The sequence below is a fragment of the Perissodus microlepis genome, chromosome 9 (assembly GCF_051167445.1).
Source record: "Perissodus microlepis isolate ML-2025 ecotype Zambia chromosome 9, ASM5116744v1, whole genome shotgun sequence".
NCBI classification, from domain to species: Eukaryota; Metazoa; Chordata; class Actinopteri; order Cichliformes; family Cichlidae; genus Perissodus; species Perissodus microlepis.
Window position 1 is genome coordinate 29,899,020 of NC_140469.1, and position 19,037 is coordinate 29,918,056.

The 19,037-nt window shown below is 39.0% G+C and overlaps 1 protein-coding gene across 1 annotated transcript; it reads right to left on the bottom strand.

Moving 5' to 3' along the window:
- Positions 1–457: 457 nt before the first annotated feature.
- On the bottom strand, positions 458–18,695 carry LOC146380776 (uncharacterized). The gene is made up of 3 exons (XM_084940029.1): positions 18,559–18,695; positions 10,447–10,483; positions 458–5,801 (listed from the first exon to the last, which is right to left on the bottom strand). Exon 3 carries the CDS (start codon positions 5,691–5,693, stop codon positions 3,531–3,533), a length of 2,163 nt encoding a protein of 720 aa, XP_084796155.1. The 5' UTR covers positions 5,694–5,801; positions 10,447–10,483; positions 18,559–18,695; the 3' UTR covers positions 458–3,530.
- Between the last annotated feature and the right edge of the window lie 342 nt (positions 18,696–19,037).

Here is a 19,037-nt window from a genome sequence, read left to right on the forward strand (position 1 = left end):
TCCTTAGGGACTAGTAAAGCGCTATACAAATACAGGCCATTTACCATCTGCAGTCACACCGGTACTCTTATCAAGCAAATGCCTCCCCCTGCTGGCTGATGAAGGTACACACATAGTATAAGGGAAATTATTTTGTAATACGTTTCAAAGCAAATTAATTTAATTAAAGGTACAAAAGAGTACCTTAAACTAAATTAACTTAAATTAATTTGATATCTTATTAAAGGTCATCTTAAAGTTGAAAAATATTGTTTCACTTAACTTAACAAGCTAGAAATGAAAATCTAAAAATAAAGATGAGAATAAATAATGCTGAAAAAATAGCCTAAAAAGTAGACTAAAAGGTAACTCACAGTATTGCATAGTTTGAAAACAATGCAGGAATTTAAAGGTATACTTTTAATTTAAAATAAAAATGTAATTAATTAATTTGAAGCTGAAAAACATTTCACTTTAACGTAAACAAGTTAAATAACCAAGGATACAAGTTGTTATATTTAACAAAGCAAGCTAGAAACTGAAAATTAAAAATATAAGTGAGAATAAAAAATTACGACTAAAGTCGTTTTGACTAAAAGGTGACTCACAGTATTGCATAGTTTGAAAACAAAGCAGGGATTTAAAGGTAAATGTGTTTAGCTGCTTCGTTTTTTTTGTTGTTTTTTTTTCAGATTTGTTGAAACAGATTCGCTTTATTTAAACTCAGACTGAGATGTTGATATCACTGTCATCATGTCAGTATTCAGCTGTCTTTACAAAAGGTGCGTTTGTGGATTTTTAATCAGAAACTACAGAGAACTTTGTGCTTCCTGCTATATATAACATGTGAGATCTGCAGTAAAAAAAATTGCAAACATTTCTAATTTCATATAACTGGTATGAATCACATCCAATTTGAATTTAATGCAATTTTTTTCAAATAATTATATTCACCTGTCAGATTTGGTTCACTCCACACAGTCACAACAACTTAACAGAACAACACTAACTTCTGTGACAAAGTGTCAAAGCAAAAAGTCACTGAAATTACCGGTTTTACTGTGTGGAGCCTAAAATATTCACAAGATTACATTTAATTATGTCACGTTATTGTAAGGTAAAATAACATAAGAAAGCATACAAAAGCATCAGGGAATTTTAAAACAACCGTCATTATAAAAAATGCAGAATAAAAAATAAATGCAGCTGCAATATTTGATGAAATGTTTAAATTAGATGGTTTCAGAGCAACATTAAAAAAAATGTCGTTTTTCACCCACTTCAGTTGTCAAAGATAAAAATGACTTTATGTCATCACAGAAACACACAGACTATTTAAGAGACTTGCAAATATTTGAGGGGAGAAGCCTGAATGGAAAAGATAAAATAAAGTCACTTCTAACCTTTTCATTGTGCTTTTATAGGACGCGTGTTAATGTAAAACATGACAGTTTGATAACTTCATAGATACTTCACTAGATTTATTTCACACTTGTCTCTCAGAAAATATTTTATGATGGGAAAATTTAATGAGGCCGAAGGTCCTTGAATCCATACACTCTGAATTCGCCTTTGTAGGAGAGAGAATTTAAACAGTAGCGACAAGGTACACCTGTGTCTGTCCGCTTTTGGTCTCATTACTCTTTTAGTCTCTCCAAACCAGCAGTTATGTGTTTCAGTTTCCATGGTTACCACTGTAACTTTAAAAGTCAACACTAAAGTGTAACATAAATCAGTTAAGATTATGATGGATGATGCGTTACTTAACTTAATAATAACCATAAATAGTTGTATTTGCTTACCTAGAAAAGTTGAAAAACATTAATTATTTCATACATTTTCCTTCTACAAATGAATTTACAAGTGACCAGGTTAAACTCTTATATTGGTCACGTAATGTGCATTGTTTTTTATTTTATTTTATTTACTAGTCCTATTCATTCTTTATTCTTACTTTATTTCATTTTCTTAGAAAAAAATAAAAATAGATGCCTCACAGAAAGACATGTTAAAAATTCTAATTCAAGTAGTAACCACACATTTGTTTTTAAAATCAATGTTGATGCACAGTACTGTGTGTTCACACTGGTCAAAGTCCTAAAACTTGCACAGCTACACTACCAGTCAAAAGTTCACACCTGTTTTTTTCTTTATTTTCATGACTATTTAGATTGCAAATTCTTACTGAAGGCATTAAAAGTATGAATTAGCACATATGGAATTATGTAGCAAACAAAGTGTGAAATAACTGAACACGTTTTATATTTTAGATTCTTCGAAGTAGCCACTCTTTGCTTTGATTACTGCTTTGCACACTCTTGGCATTCTCTCGATGAGCTTCATGAGGTCATCACCTGAAATGCTTTTCAAACAGTCTCAAAGGAGTTCTCAGAGATGTAAGGCGTTACTGTAATCTGATCACTTTTTCCAAGTAGTAAGTAATGTAAGGGATTATAATGCAAAAAAGTAATTAGATTACTGTTACTTTCCCGTAAGCACGCTGTGTTACTAAGCTTACTATATCATGGAACATGCAGAAAATGGGTTTAAATCTTAAACAATTTCTTCAAGTCAAAGACGGCTGCATATAATGTTTGCTTAATCTAATGTGCATAAAATTAAAAGATTAACACTAATAAAACAATTTTAACAAAGATTTTTTCATTTGATTACATTTTATATGATGGATTATGCAGAAAAATAGAATTGGGCTGAAAGATCTGTTGCTTTATTACCTATTCAGGGTGTGTATCATGTTTTTAAAAAGTAACTAAGTAACTAATTGCTTTTGAAAAGAAGTAATCAGTAAAGTAACAGGATTACTTTTTTGAAGAAGTAATCAGTAATTAATAACTAATTACTTTTTTCAAGTAACCTGACCAACACTGGTCCCCAAGTACAGTCACACAGTTTTAGGAATTTTAGACTGACTGTTAGTTCATAAAGTAATGATGGACTGTCGTTTACCTTTATTTAGCTGATCTGTTCATAATATGAATTCTGACAGTTGTCAAATAGGGATGTCAGCTATGTATCAACAAGACTTCTGCACAACAAAACTGATGGTCCCAACCCCATTAAAAAGACAAGAAATTCCATCAACGAACCCCAACAAGGCAAAACTGTGATGTGAAAACCAGGTGACTACGTCATGGAGCTCTTTGAGGGAAGGCCAAGAGTTTGCACCATTGTCAACAAAGCAGTGCTACTTTGAGGAATCTAAAATGTAAGACATATTCAGATTTTTTTTTTTCTTCGCTACATGACTCGATATATTTTGCTTCATATGTTTGATGTTTTCAGTATGCATCTACAATGTAGAAAGTAGCAAAACTAAAGAAAAACCATTTAATGACAATGTGTGTCCAAATTTTGACTGGTAATGTATATTTAAAGTGTGTTATCAAATATTTTTAAGACCAACATACTTTTTTGGGGTTTTACCGCTTAAAATATTTGCCACCATATGCTGACGCTATATATACACATGCAGGTAATTGCTTCACTTTCTCACCACGAATGCTACAAAAACAAAGTCACAGAAAATCTGTTCAGTTTAACCTGAGGTGCTCAAAGAAGATTTTGTCAAGCTCACAGAGAATGTTAATCAACTCTGAACTGGCAGCATCACCTTTACTCCTCACAGTGTCGATAACAAAACGAGCCTTTTCCCCTCTGTTTTTCATCGCATCTGCTGCCTCCCTCTCTGCATCAGTTATCACCGTTTTCTCCAGCAGTTTGTCAATCAAGCTGCTGAGATTAGGTGCTGATATCCCTTCAATGAAGCAGCTTCGTTTGTTTACCAGCCTCTCAGAAGGAGAACGATTCAAAGTTCCCACTGTAGGGGAGAAAAGACACACATCTCTTTCCCAAACACAGGTGGAGCTGCTCTTCTCTTTCAGACTGAGGTCAACATCTGTGAGGATTCTTCTTAAAATCACCTGGAATGTCGTAAAGTAACTGTCGTGGTACTCATCATCAAAATCAGCTTCTTTTGGTTGAACTTTCAGGTCATCCTCAGGAACAGTGGACAGAGTGTAAACCTGCTTTGGATGCAGTTTGCAGTGAGGAGATGTATCTATGTACCTCTCATCTCCATTTAGTTTCCTCCTGGTGCGCTGTACATCACGGATCACGATGTTCCTTGGAAGCAACAACACACTGAGGAAAGATCTGGGATCAGGATCAACTGGGGGTTTGTAGAAGAGCAGAACCAAAGCTTGGACTGGGTCAGGAGGAGAGTCTTCATCCTTGACATTACCATAACCAGAAAACCCTGTGATGTTTATAACAACATGACATTCTGTTATCCGCTGAGGGGTGATGAACTTGATGCCTTCATCCTTCACATGAGCGACCTGCAAGAACTGACCTCCACCTGTGGAGATGAGCTCACAGTGTGGGAGACAAAGCTGACACACAGACTGCTGCTGACATTTGATGTCAAACAGGGGTCCTGCAGGCTTCTTGTGGTGTTGGGCCAGCAGCCTCCTGTTCCAAGGGACAGTCCTGTAAACCACGTCTCCTTCACCCTTCATTAAAAACACCAGGCCGGTCACACTGCACTGGTACAGGCCTGGACAGGAGCACTGGAACGTGTAGTTTTCATCATCAAAATCATCAGTGATAACTGGTGTAAACTCCTTTAACAGCATATCAGGTGAGCTGTTTACTTGTGTAAAGTTGTTGTTTTCACGGGGTATTTTGCTCAGTGAGACCATGCTGTGAGAACAAGGCAAGAGGCAGGATCTGCTGGACAGCCCACTAGATCCAGATGTTCCTCGAAGTTTACAATCATCTGGCATGGTTTCAGACTTCATAATACTGTGTGTCACGATTTCTTCACTCTCAGGACTTGCAGTGCTGCTACCTGCTGCTGATTCATCAACAAAAGAGGTCACAGAGAGGGAACAGGAAGGAGATACTTTAGAGTAACTTAATTTTGGAACTCCTATTCTGATTTCTCTTCTTTTCCATGTAGGCATGTATACGCAATGTTCACCAGTGTTAGAAAGGAAGCTTCCTGTTATTTCTGTCTGTGTTTGCTTGTGTTTAACACGAGGAATTAACCAAGAACTACACATACCCTGTTGTCTGAACATTCCTTTTTTCCTAGATTGTAGTACACGATGATCAAACTTTTCTTGTTCCATTGCTTCAGTGCTTGCTGTTGAAGTCCCAGTGGAGCGGCCCAATGTAAACTTCCAAGCAAAGTTTGTCATTTCTGATTCTTTTTGTTCATTTTTTTTTAGATTGTAATCTTGATAAAACATTGGTTCTGAAAGTAAGCTTTTGGACTTTTCTTTTTCACTTTGCTTGTTTTTACCATGAGGGAGTAAATTGGAGTCTTCCAACAGACCTGTTTTGTTTGTTTTTCTTCTCTTTTCCTTCATTACATACTCTTGTGGACCATCTTTCTTTGACCAAGTAGTTAGTTCAGCTCTTGATGTTCTATTCCGTGCTGGATTGTACATGTTATACTGCTCGCTGTCATGCATCAAGGCATTGGAAGTATCAACAATTCCCAAACCTCTGCCTTGTGCCGATTTTAACTCTCTGATTTTTAGAGGATCATGGCTATAACGTCTAAGAGGCAATCGAGGTGTACTCCGGATCTCTGAATGATGTATACTAACATCTGTGTCTTCTTTTTCTTCAGTGCTTTCACTCCCACTACTTTCGCTGCTTGATGTTGTGTTTAATAGCATATCCATTTCTCCAGTAACACTGCGTTTCGTCTCGTCTTGGTTTTCACTGCTTCCTGTCAGATGTTTTGAATTATTCCCTCATGACCTTTTTTTCGCTCTTGTAGTTTTCCCCTGCTGAAAAACAGAATAAAACAAACAAACAAACAATTAAAACCCTTATAAAATAATCAGTGCTTCATGGTTTCAAACACAGTTCCTTAGTGTTTATTTTAATGTTACAATGGTAAATGTTTCATTAACTGTAATCCTAAAAGAAATAAACATCAATATAAATCTGACACAATACTGCAACAATGTGACAGTTACAGCTGAAAGTCTGAATGGCATGTGCCGTCCTGCTTAAACTGCAAGCAGTTTAGCTGGTTCTTGTATTTCCACAGCAGATTTCCTCTGGTGATGACCTGTTTATGTAAGAAGAGGAACAATTTTACTGTTAAATTTTCCTTTTGTTTTTGTATTTTAAGGTGCATTTTGGCTTATATTTGTGAGAAACACCATAAAAGTCAGTGTTAGGGCTCTAGCAGGGCCTCCTGAAACTACTCATGTGGGTGTGGTGGTCTCTCTCTGCCTCCTCCTCTCTTGCTCCACCCCTCTGTCTCTCTCTCACTCTTCTCTCTCCCCAGGACACAGCTGCTGTTCATTGGCCTCATTTACCACCTGGGCCCAGTCAGCAATCACCTCTGAGGTCATATAGCTGGGGATGAACTGGATGAGGGAGGGGGATTTCTCTGGTGTTTCTTTATTGTGTTTTAGGTGTTGAAAGAGGTCCTACTGTGTGATTGTCCTGCCTGTGGTGTCGAGCTGTAGGAGTAGTGGGGAGAGTAGCTGCTTCATGTGAGTAGTGTGGGCTTGTGGGCCTCAACAGCAGCAGCAGTGGAACTTCCTGCTGCTAGTGACAGGGTGGGCTTGTGGGCCCCCGGAAGTGCCTCCTCGTGGTGTGGAGTTTTTTGTTTGCTTGTTGTGTTCTTTGTTGTTGCGACCTTTTTCTAGTGTTATTGGTAAAACAGCGTTGCCGGCTGTTTATGTTAAGATTATCTATAATAAAAACTGCTTTATTTACTAAACACCTCTGTCTGTTTTCCTTTCACTCCGTTCTGGACCTATTTGTTACCAGTCCCCACACTCACAGCCCTAGACCTCTTGGTGGGGACGTAACAGTCAGAAAAACCTTCAAAGCTCTAGCATGACAGATATTAAACTTACATGAAGACAAATTTGTACTGCAGCTATTTCCCACAAAGAAGAAGAATTAAACATTTTAAAACATCTGTATGAAAAGAAGCTATAGCCTGAGGTTTCAGTGTCATTTGTAGTGAAGTTAGGTTAAAGACAAGTCTCAATCTTTAGCAGTGTCAGCACATAGTTTCTTTACAACCTGTCTGGCAATAAAAACAAAAAAAAACCATTACTTTTGTCAAGGAAAGGTGTTTAGGATGATTCCTAAAGACTTTTAGAATAGGGGGGAAAAAGGAGCGAGGCGCTGAGAAACTAAACAACCTTGCTTTGGTCTCCTGAACAATGTGACACTGGATCTTGCAGCATTCCATTATGTCAAAGGTGGACCACAAAATGTGCATCTTAAATCACCAGATAGTGTTCCAACCCTGCTGTTTAAGGTTGTTTAAATGAGAACAGCCTGTGGAAAAAATCTCTTCTGTACAAAGATCTATTTTAAATAAGAAACATTAGGGTCAGATTTACCAACAGCGCAGGGCCTTTTCTTGTAGCTAAAGCTGCTGGATTCACTGATGAGACTTAGTGTTTGTGGCTGAAAGTTTGAACTCGAGTAATATTGCAGCTGTCCTTATGGCATATGAATTTAAGGAGAATATCTAAATGAATCATGCAAATGTGAATTACAATATGGCACAACTTACTGCAAATTGCCTGAAATCCAACACTGACAATGGTAAATGCACTGGTTCTCATATAGTGCTTCTCTACGCCACCTGGACACTAAGCACTTTATACAACTAGTGTCATTCATACAAGCACTTTGTTTCTATGAGTGTGCTTTCTAACTGGGCAGCACGGTGGTTTGCACTGTTGCTGCATAGCAAGAAGGTCTTGAGTTCAATTCCACCATCAGGCCAGGGTCTTTCTGTGTGGAGTTTGCATGTTCTCCCCGTGTTTGCGTGGGTTCTCCAGCTTCCTCCCACAGTCCGAAGGCATGCAGTTAGTGGGGATAGGTTAATTGATTTATCTAAATTGCCCATAGGTGCGAATCTGTGAGTGTGAATGGCTGTCTGTGGCTGTATCCCAATTCAGGATCTGCAGCCTCAAAGGCCGCATTTTAAGGCCGATTACGTCACAGCGATGCGACGAAGGCTGTCTCAATTCAAAGGCTGTTCAAAATGCGGCCTTCAAATGAGTCCTTCATTTCCCTGAATTTTAAGGATGGGTCGGTGCAGACTTCATGAGCCAACATATCCCAGACTTCATAGCGCGGTGTCGGGTGTGGATAATTTTGCCGGAAAACAAAAAGCGGCCGAAGAGTAAACTTTTAAAAGTAAGTACTGAATATGATGTCACTTATTTATGTGCAAATGTTTAATAATGAAGAACATTAAAACATTACTGTTGGCCACATGTCGGCAAAGTTATGTGATATTTGCGATGTTAGTGCCAACTTGGTTTTAAAGCCTTTACTTTGAAATATACGCCGTTCATTAGTCGACCTTAATCTTACAGAGAATGTGATGATTTTGTGGATAATTAAAGTCAGTCATATATCCACAAACACAACAAGCTGAAAGTCAGTGATGCTGCTCGGTTTGCAGTCCTGAATATCACGGCACAAGCAGGATTCACTGCACTGTTAATGTTAGCTATGTTATATTGCTGCCTCTGTTCGGTGGTGTCAAGCCAAACGGACTTTAACGTGTGTTTGAACGAGCTGACGGTTCACTCGTTAAGCTGAAAGAAAGATGCTTTAATCTCAGCAGTCACACATGTGTCCACTGGACCATCTGGGAACTCTTCTTGTTTAGCACTCGTAATAACACAAACACTAAATCCTCCTTCTCTCGTGCTGTTTTGTAGCAGTGTATACACCTGAGACTGTCACCTGTCTGTCTGTCCTGCACTCTCTCTCTGTTTCTTTCTCTCTGATTGTGTAATAAAAGTATGAACATGTATTAATAAGTTACACTTGTGTTTGAATCCTGCAGCTTATCACACATTTGATTTCCATGTGTGACGACTGCAAGTGTCCAGAGTGAGGACAGACTGAGGGACCCACTGCTGCACATCATCTGTGAGGCTTTGCACCCCTGATGATCCACCAGGACAAACTCAGCAGTGTGTGAGGAAGAGGAGGAGGAAGAGCCAGCAGCAGCTGACAGATGGAGAGAATAGACAGACTGTTCCCTGTTTGTGAAGGACTGCTAGAAAAGTTTACAATAACTAATTGTCTGTCCTGAATCAGTCTTATTAGGTAATGTTCAAATAATTTTATCCTCCCAGTGTTTTCAGTGTGGGAGAAAGTACTCAGGGCCTTCAAGTTACACACTATGAAAGGCAGCAACAAGTTTAATATTCAGAAACCTAAAGTATGTATCAGCAGCAGAATGGAGCTAAAAATAAATGTTTGTTTCAGTTCTATGAAGCTTTGAGTATTTTGGATTAGTAGCACTGCTGTGTTTGTTGCATCATATTGCTGTAATTGTTTATATGCTTTAGATATTCTGAGGTAAGTTGATCTATAGTGTTACATCATATTCTATAAGGATGTTATGTGTTTGTAGACTTTCTGCCCAGTTTGACCCATTTAGCAGAAGTCAGCCTGTTTAAGGCTCTGATATCTATTCTGTATGACTTAAAGCAGTTATGACATGGTCTGATTTTCTCACCCAATAAAGGAATATTTAATATATCAGTCTACTCTTCATTCTATCAGACACAGTTATCACAGCTTGTACATTTTGTTTTCATACATATATGTAAGCTTTGAGACAAATGTAATAATGCCAACATACTGAAAGAACAATATTTGTCTCTTATATATAATAGATCTATTTATACACTGTCAAAGGTACTTGTCTTTGAGTGAAGATTTAAGGTGATAGGAAATATAAATAACTGCAACTTGAATCTTCACTGAAGCTCAGTATTTGACACAGAGTTCATTCACTACTGTAATAACTAATAAAGATTAATATAATAACTGTAATATTGGCCATATTATATTTACATTACCAAAGTAAGATGCCTCAGATACTTATCAAATCACACAAAGCTCATATAAAAATAAACAAACAAATGAACAAAAGACTTTCTCCTTCATTTCTGTCAAACAAAGCTGTATGAAATGTTTCCAGCTGTTAGTCTCATGGTTGCTAGGCAACCTGGGCAGCGCGACGGAGGCTAGACCGTCCCATTTCACAAGCCTCGCACTTCCAGCCTTAGCGGTCTTTGAGTACGCGGCCCTTGTAGACCGTTAAGGCTGCGTACTTTAAGGCTGCAGACCCTGAACTGGGATACAGCTTGTGTCTCTATGTGTTAGCCCTGCGACAGACTGGCAACCTGTCCAGGGTGAAAGCTGGGATAGGCTCCAGCGCCCCCGCAACCCGGGAAAGGATAAGCGGAAGCGAATGGATGGATGGATGCTTTCTAACATTCAGGAACTTCGAATTAGTATCTTGCCCAAGGATACTTGGCCAGAAGCATTCGTCACCCTAATAGTTAGGGTGTACAACCAACTTTACACCAAAGGTGTAAAGTTGGTTGTACAACAAAAGGAGTGTTAAAAACGACTCACCAAAAGGTCCCACAGCTATTGGCTTATCCTCGTTTCACTGCAATTATCAAAAACAAACAAAGATTAAGTCACAAAAATCGAATAGGACATTTAGCACCAGGCTCATTATTCACAGTCAAACTACAAAACCTACTCCAAGCATATAATAATATGAAACACAAAGAATGTAAAAGTACACAAGTAATATACATGCCACAGGTGAACTGTCACCTGTGCTTGTGATGGTTGTCATGACATTCGCAGGGGCGGATCTAGAAGGGTGGCATGGGGTGGCAAGTGCCACCCTAAAATGATCCCTTGCCACCCCAAGTGCCACCCCAGCTTTGCATATGACAGTGTTGTTTATTAAAATAAGATAGCGTTAACAGTTTGAGCGTAGTTACAGTCAACAGTGAATATAAATGCTAAAACTGAATATATTGGATCGTGTTCCCCCCCTGCACCATTAACAAATGGTTCAGCCCATAGCAGGACCGGCTTTTTTCTTCTTTTCAGTAGCAAGTGATGCTTATGATTGTGCCAGAGCACATTTTGAATAACACCATGGGAATTTCAGATTTCACACAGGTGGTCGGTTGTTACACTCTGGAAATGGAAGCAAGGTGCGTGTTATTAACCCTCTGTGGTCCACGGACACGCTGCACCTCCAAATCACATGACTGATGTAAGCTGACATGGCAACAAGCTGCAGCCATGCTGAGTCTCTATTTCAGCCCACATTGAAAGTTCGGACTTCAAAGTTTTTACATTTTAATTACAGGCCAGTAAATCCAGAGTTGTGATAATATATATAAGCCACGCTTTTTTCTCAATACTGTCGTCACGTTTTTGTGTGTGTGTGTTTTAAGCGTTTTCTAAGGACAGCGCAAAAACAGTAAAGAAAGGAAAAAAAGCCACCTCTTTCGTGTTGGTGGAAAAACGTACCATGTCGACCAATTAAAAAAAAAAAGGCAATATGTGGGATTTGGTTGTTTAGGAAGAGGGGAGAGTTTGGGGAGTGACAGTAACGGCAGCGAGACAGAGCGAGAGAGAGAGAGATGTGGGAGATTTGTGACGTTTAGTGTGGAGTGTTTACTTAGTGTGTTGTGTTGTCTTGTGTAGCTGTTCTGTTGTGTAGTCGTTTTGTTTTGTGTGTCGGTGAGGGCACTAATGAATGTCACTAAGGCACATTTGTAAACACTGTCACTAAGTAGAAAACCAGCGGAGTGATACACCTCCTACACCTCCTGCTGTCAGGCCTGCAGGTTTATCCCTGTGCTCTTCTGTCTTTTGGTGGACAAACTTGTTTTTTTTACTGGCACACATCATTTGTGGGGCATCTTATTGCAACACCTGATTGTTCTCTCATTTTAGTTTTAGTAATATTTTTAAATGGTTGTAGAAAATGAAAAAAAACGGCAGGTGTATTGGCTGCATTTTTATATAAATAGTTGTATATAGTGATGTGACGTTCTGTATCGAGGCTTCAAAGCTTGTGTCGAGTAATGGAGGGGGCGTTTCCGCGATGCGCGTATCGAGGCTTGCTTCATTTATGGGAGGAGCTGAAAATGATGACGTCCGAAGCCTCGCTGCCCGGCTGTACCACGTGACTGGTTCATGAAGTGGTTCGAACTTTGCCGCGAGCTATGACAGCGATATAAACCCCTCAGACTTCATTCAAAAATATGGGTGTTTGATGGAGAGTTGCGGTTAGTGAGAGTTTCAATTCAATTCAATTCAATTCAATTTTATTTATATAGCGCCAAATCACAACAAAAGTCGCCTCAAGGCGCTTCATAGATACAGAGAAAAACCCAACAATCATATGACCCCCTATGAGCAAGCACTTTGGCGACAGTGGGAAGGAAAAACTCCCTTTTAACAGGAAGAAACCTCCGGCAGAACCAGGCTCAGGGAGGGGCGGCCATCTGCTGCGACCGGTTGGGGTGAGAGAAGGAAGACAGGATAAAAGACATGCTGTGGAAGAGAGACAGAGGTTAATAACAGATATGATTCAATGCAGAGAGGTCTATTAATACATAGTGAGTGAGAAAGGTGACTGGAAAGGAAAAACTCAATGCATCTTGGGAATCCCCCGGCAGCCTACGTCTATTGCAGCATAACTAAGGGAGGATTCAGGGTCACCTGGTCCAGCCCTAACTATATGCTTTAGCAAAAAGGAAAGTTTGAAGCCTAATCTTAAAAGTAGAGATAGTGTCTGTCTCCCGAATCCAAACTGGAAGCTGGTTCCACAGAAGAGGGGCCTGAAAACTGAAGGCTCTGCCTCCCATTCTACTTTTAAATACTCTAGGAACAACAAGTAGGCCTGCAGAGCGAGAGCGAAGTGCTCTAATAGGGTGATATGGTACTACAAGGTCATTAAGATAAGATGGGGCCTGATTATTTAAGACCTTGTATGTGAGGAGCAGGATTTTGAATTCAATTCTGGATTTAACAGGAAGCCAATGAAGGGAAGCCAAAACAGGAGAAATATGCTCTCTCCTTCTAGTCCCTGTCAGTACTCTTGCTGCAGCATTTTGGATTAGCTGAAGGCTTTTCAGTGAGTTTTTTGGACATCCTAATAATAATGAATTACAGTAGTCCAGCCTGGAAGTAATAAATGCATGAACTAGTTTTTCAGCGTCACTCTGAGACAGGATATTTCTAATTTTAGAGATGTTGCGCAAATGGAAGAAAGCAGTCTTACATATTTGTTTAATATGTGCGTTGAAGGACATGTCCTGGTCAAAAATGACTCCAAGGTTCCTCACAGCGTTACTGGAGGCCAAGGTAATGCCATCCAGAGTATGAATCTGGTTAGATACCATATTTCTAAGATTTTCAGGGCCGAGTACAATAACCTCAGTTTTATCTGAATTAAGAAGCAGAAAGTTAGCGGCCATCCAGGTCTTTATGTCTTTAAGACATTCCTGCAGTTTAACTAATTGGTGTGTGTTATCTGGCTTCATGGACAGATAGAGCTGGGTGTCATCTGCATAGCAGTGAAAATGTATGCTATGTCTTCTAATGATGCTGCCTAAGGGAAGCATGTATAATGTAAACAGAATTGGTCCTAGCACTGAACCCTGTGGAACTCCATAATTAACCTCAGTGTGTGAAGAGGACTCTCCATTTACATGCACAAACTGGAGTCTATTAGATAGATATGATACAAACCACTGCAGTGCAGTACCTGTAATACCTACAGCATGTTCTAATCGCTCTAATAGGATATTATGGTCGACAGTATCGAACGCTGCACTGAGGTCTAGCAGGACAAGCACAGAGATGAGTCCACTGTCAGAGGCCATAAGAAGATCATTTGTAACCTTCACTAAAGCTGTTTCTGTGCTGTGATGAGCTCTGAAACCTGACTGAAACTCTTCAAATAAACCATTCCTCTGCAGATGATCTGTTAGCTGTTTGACAACTACTCTTTCAAGGATTTTTGATATGAAAGGAAGGTTGGAGATTGGCCTATAATTAGCTAAGACTGCTGGGTCTAGAGATGGCTTTTTGAGTAAAGGTTTAACCACAGCCAGCTTGAAGGCCTGTGGTACATAGCCGACCATTAGAGATAGGTTGATCATATTTAAGATCGAAGAATTAATCAATGGCAGGACTTCTTTGAGCAGTTTTGTAGGAATGGGGTCTAAAAGACACGTTGATGGTTTGGAGGAAGTAATTATTGAAGTTAACTCAGAAAGATCAATTGGAGAAAAAGAGTCTAACTTAACATCAATGGTACTAAGAGTAGCTGTAGATAATATTACATCTGTGGGATGATTACTGGTAATTTTTTCTCTAATGATAAAAATTTTATTTGTGAAGAAGTTCATGAAGTCATTACTAGTTAACGTTAAAGGGATGGTTGGCTCAACAGAGCTCTGACTCTTTGTCAGCCTGGCTACAGTGCTGAAGAGAAACCTGGGGTTGTTCTTATTTTCTTCAATCAGTGATGAATAGTAAGATGTTCTGGCTTTGCGGAGGGCTTTCTTATAAAGCAGCAAACTATTTCTCCAGGCTAAATGATGATCCTCTAAATTTGTGACACGCCATTTCCTCTCCAGATTACGAGTCATCTGCTTTAGGGTACGTGTTTGAGAATTATACCACGGAGTCAGGTACTTCTGATTAGAGACCTTAGTTTTCACTGGAGCTACAGTATCCAGAGTCGTACGTAGTGAGGAGGTGAAATTATTAACAAGATAATCGACCTCTGTTGGGGTAGCGTTCAGATAGCTGCTCTGCTCTGTGTTGGTACAGGGCATTGAAGATGATAACAGTGGGTGGATTATATTCTTAAACTTAGTTACAGCGCTTTCAGAAAGACATCTACTTTGATAAAATCTACTCTCCACTGCTGTGTAATCAATTATTGTAAATGTAAATGTTATCAGGAAATGATCAGACAGGAGAGGGTTTTCAGGAAACACTGTTAAATGTTCAGTTTCTATGCCATATGTTAAAACAAGATCTAGAGTGTGATTAAAGTGGTGGGTGGGTTCTTTTACATTTTGAGAGAAGCCAATTGAGTCTAATAACAGACTAAATGCCATGTTGAGGCTGTCATTTTTAGCATCTACATGGATGTTAAAATCACCCACAATAATTATTTTATTTGAGCTCAGAACTAAATTAGATATAAAGTCTGAGAAATCAGACAGAAACTCTGTGTAAGGCCCAGGTGGACGATAGATGATAACAAGTAAGACTGGTTTCTGAGTTTCACAGCTGGGGTGGACAATGTTAAGCATCAGGCTTTCAAATGAATTAAAAGTCTGTCTTGGTCTTTCATTAATTAATAGGCTGGTGTGAAAAATTGCTGCCACACCGCCCCCTCGGCCTGTGCTTCGAGGTTTCTGGTAGTTAGAATGACTCGGGGGTGTTGATTCATTTAAACTAACATAATCATCCTGCTGCAACCAGGTTTCTGTAAGGCAGAGTAAATCAATTTGTTGATCAATTATTAAGTCATGTACTAACAGAGACTTGGAGGAGAGAGACCTAATATTTAATAATCCACATTTCACTGTTTTACTCTTTGGTTCAGATGTGGATACTGTATTGTTCTTTCTTTTTGATTGTTTATGTTTAAGTTGTTTGTTGCTGGTTTTTAGTTTGTTTTTTGTCTTTTTGGAAGCTGACACAGTCTCTATGGAGATGGGTTTTTGGGGGGGTAGCAGGAGGAGAGAAGCTGCAGAGAGGCGTGTAAGACTGCAACTCTGCTTCCTGGTCCCAACTCTGGATAGTCATATTTTGGGGGGTTTAATAAATTTGTCCATATTTCTAGAAATGAGAGCTGCTCCATCCAAAGTGGGATGGATGCCGTCTCTCCTAACAAGACCAGGTTTCCTCCAGAAGGTTTGCCAATTATCTATGAAGCCCACATCGTTTCTGGGACACCACTCAGACAGCCAGCAATTTAAGGAGAACATGCGGCTAAACATGTCACTCCTGGTCTGATTGGGGAGGGGACCAGAGAAAACTACAGAGTCCGACATTGTTTTAGCAAAGTTGCACATCGATTCAATATTGATTTTAGTGACCTCCGATTGGCGTAACCGGGTGTCATTACTGCCGACGTGAATTATGATTTTACTGAATTTACGTTTACCCTTAGCCAGCAGTTTTAAATTTCCTTCAATGTCGCCTGCTCTGTTTGGAGACAGTTTGGAGGTTTATGAGAGTGAGGAGAGAAAGTCAGGAGAGAATGGAGCCAGCTAAGAAGAGGAGGATGTCCTCCCCTGTGTGGGAACATTTTGATTTCCTCCCAACAAGGTATGTAAATTTCTACAGAAGATGTATTTTCATAATACTGATGGTGCAATACAATTTATGTTAAGCTGTCTTTACTTTTGTACAAGGTGAAGTGTTTGCTATGTGCCAGGGAGCTGGGATATAACAACAACACCTCATCCATGCTTAGGCACTACAGAGCTTTGCATGAGAATAAGGGGAACACCGATTGTGGAGCAAGACCAGGTGAGCCATCAAATGCAATGATAATATAGCATGCAGTAATGTTACTAAATGATATAACAATATCATACAATGCAATAAGTTACGTTTGTGATATTTATATTTGTGCTTTGTCTTTATTGTCTTTCCTCAGGAGAACAATCTCAAATAGATGAAGACCTGGTTAGCATGGTGATTGAGGACTCCCAGCCATTTAGCATTGTGGAGGACAAAGGATTCAAAAGATTTGTTAAATCATTAAATCCTAGCTATGTTCTCCCCACTAAAAAGGTCATAAAAGCAGTGAAAATTTAGTTTTTACAGAATAAAATGTGAACAGGCAGGACTGAGGCCTCAGTGTGTAGCTGTCCATACCTCAACGTTACAAAAGCACAACTACTGTCCACACCCCAACCACACCTCACCTCACAGTAAATGATCATTTCCATTTTAAGCATTTCCAAATGATCATTTTCCATACTGCCAGTATAAATATACACAGTATACTGCATCACTACAATATACATGTTTTACACACTCCTTTTGTTGTTGACATTTACAGGCTGTGTGCAAAAGGCCACACTCTTCAAATTCAGGCCAACTAATATTTTTACGTCCAGTAGGTGTCCTACTAGAGCAAATGAAGCTTCAAGACGCTTTGCGCTGGGGTGAACCAATTAGATGAAAAGCTTCAGTGCTTCATGAAGCTTCATCTGCCCATCACTAGTTGTATATGTTTACAAAATGTACAATTTATATTTGCATTTCAATTTATAAAAATTTACTCAACATGTATGTGTTTTTTTACAGTAAAAAATACTACTAGGATTTTAAGTTCTTTGTGTGATTTCAGATCAGTAATACTAATGCAGTATGTCAGTGAAAAAAAACAACTAAATTCAGTTGAGCTGAAAAGAATGACACCAAACAAGGCAAGGGGAAAAAAATAAAATGAAACAATTTGAGGGTGAAATACAAACGTAAACTGAAAAGGAGTCAAACATGGCCGGTTGCACTTCTCAGTGGGTTAATCCAACAAATCATGAAAAATTAGGTTTAAATTTTTGTTCATGACAGTGCACATTTCTGACATTTTGTGTAATTTAAGCTGTAACAATGTGATTGTTTTCTAACAAAAAACTGTGAAACTTAAGTTAGACTTGTGTTTGTAAATGAACCACCCCATTTTGTGTAGCTTTCTGGATTTTATACTTATTGGGCTACATATTTATTTATTATACAGGCTGTAGAGTACATAATATCAAAACTCACATGTTTTATGTAACTAAAGTGTTTAATTATGTGGGCTACAGACAATAATTAAGTTATAGACTATATTTATATGAAAAACGTGTATACTTACTGCATTTGAATCATTTTAACCGTATGTAACCACCTGCATATGTGTTTGGGGGGGGGCTTTGATTTTGCCACCCCATTTGATTTCTTTGCCACCCTAAGAAAATTTCTCTAGATCCGCCCCTGCCAAGCGGGTCGCATGAGATATTTTTTTTTAGAAGACGCCTAGGGATGCGATGGAACCGACCATAATCAACTGGAGCAGACGCTGAAGCTTTAAGCTTCACCAGCTGACCGACACGTTTACCCCGGCGTCTATGCTTAGGGGCAGGAGGAAGCGCACCACGTAGTAAGCAGGAAAATCTTTCTGATTAGTGGCAAAATATTGAAGATGCAAACGTTTTGGGCGTTCATACACCAGAGTGAGTTGATTTTGGAGGCACAAATTGTAAGAAACAAAACAAACAATAACGCAATTTACAGAGGCAAACGGCAAGCAACACACACCGGAGCCATCTTGGACCAAAGTCAGCCTTTAGAAGCAGAAACTACAGACTATTGCGAACCGATTTTAAACCGAAACTCTAAACATAACCACCATATATCCTATAGCCGGGAACTCTGACGTTCAGCTCGACAAGCCGTTAATGGTACTTCATAGTACAGACATCTGCTTTACACTCCCTTGTTTTCCGTTTCTCACTCCAGATCTTAATGTTAGGATTAATCAAGGCCGAAGTTTGAAATAATTAGGTCTACATGTAATCCGTGTAAACAAACCCCAGTTAGACCCTTCCTTCAAGACTTTGATACAATTTAAAAGTGTAACGTTTACAGATAAATTTGCGAGAGACAGCTCTCTTGTTTCCGTACCTGCTGTTGAAGGTCCCATTTTAAATCCAATCTGGCATTTCCTTATTCGATTCAAATAAATAAATTTAAAAAGTCCTTTTGACTCTATCGACGCTACTCAGGTAAAGACATACACGTTTGTAATCTTTTCCAGTTCTTCAAAAACTCCGGAAATGAATAGTCCCGCCCACCTTTCTTTCAGATTCGATTCTTTTTCTTTTTTTCTTTAAAGTAGACCAAACACTTTGTTTAAACATTTAACATTTATTTGTGTAAGGACAAGAAAGACATTGTGGACGAAACAGGACACCCCCCATAATCTTTAGTTACAATATTATAGTTAGTTAAATGGTCTGATTGTTCAAAGATGTATTTTCTTTGATTGTGGTAAAATAATGTGTGCCCCAGTCTCCAAAAATGACATAGTGCAGGAAGCGTAGTTATTCCTCCGTTACACCACAAGAGGGAGTATCTCCTAAAATGAGCAGCTCAAGCGGGAG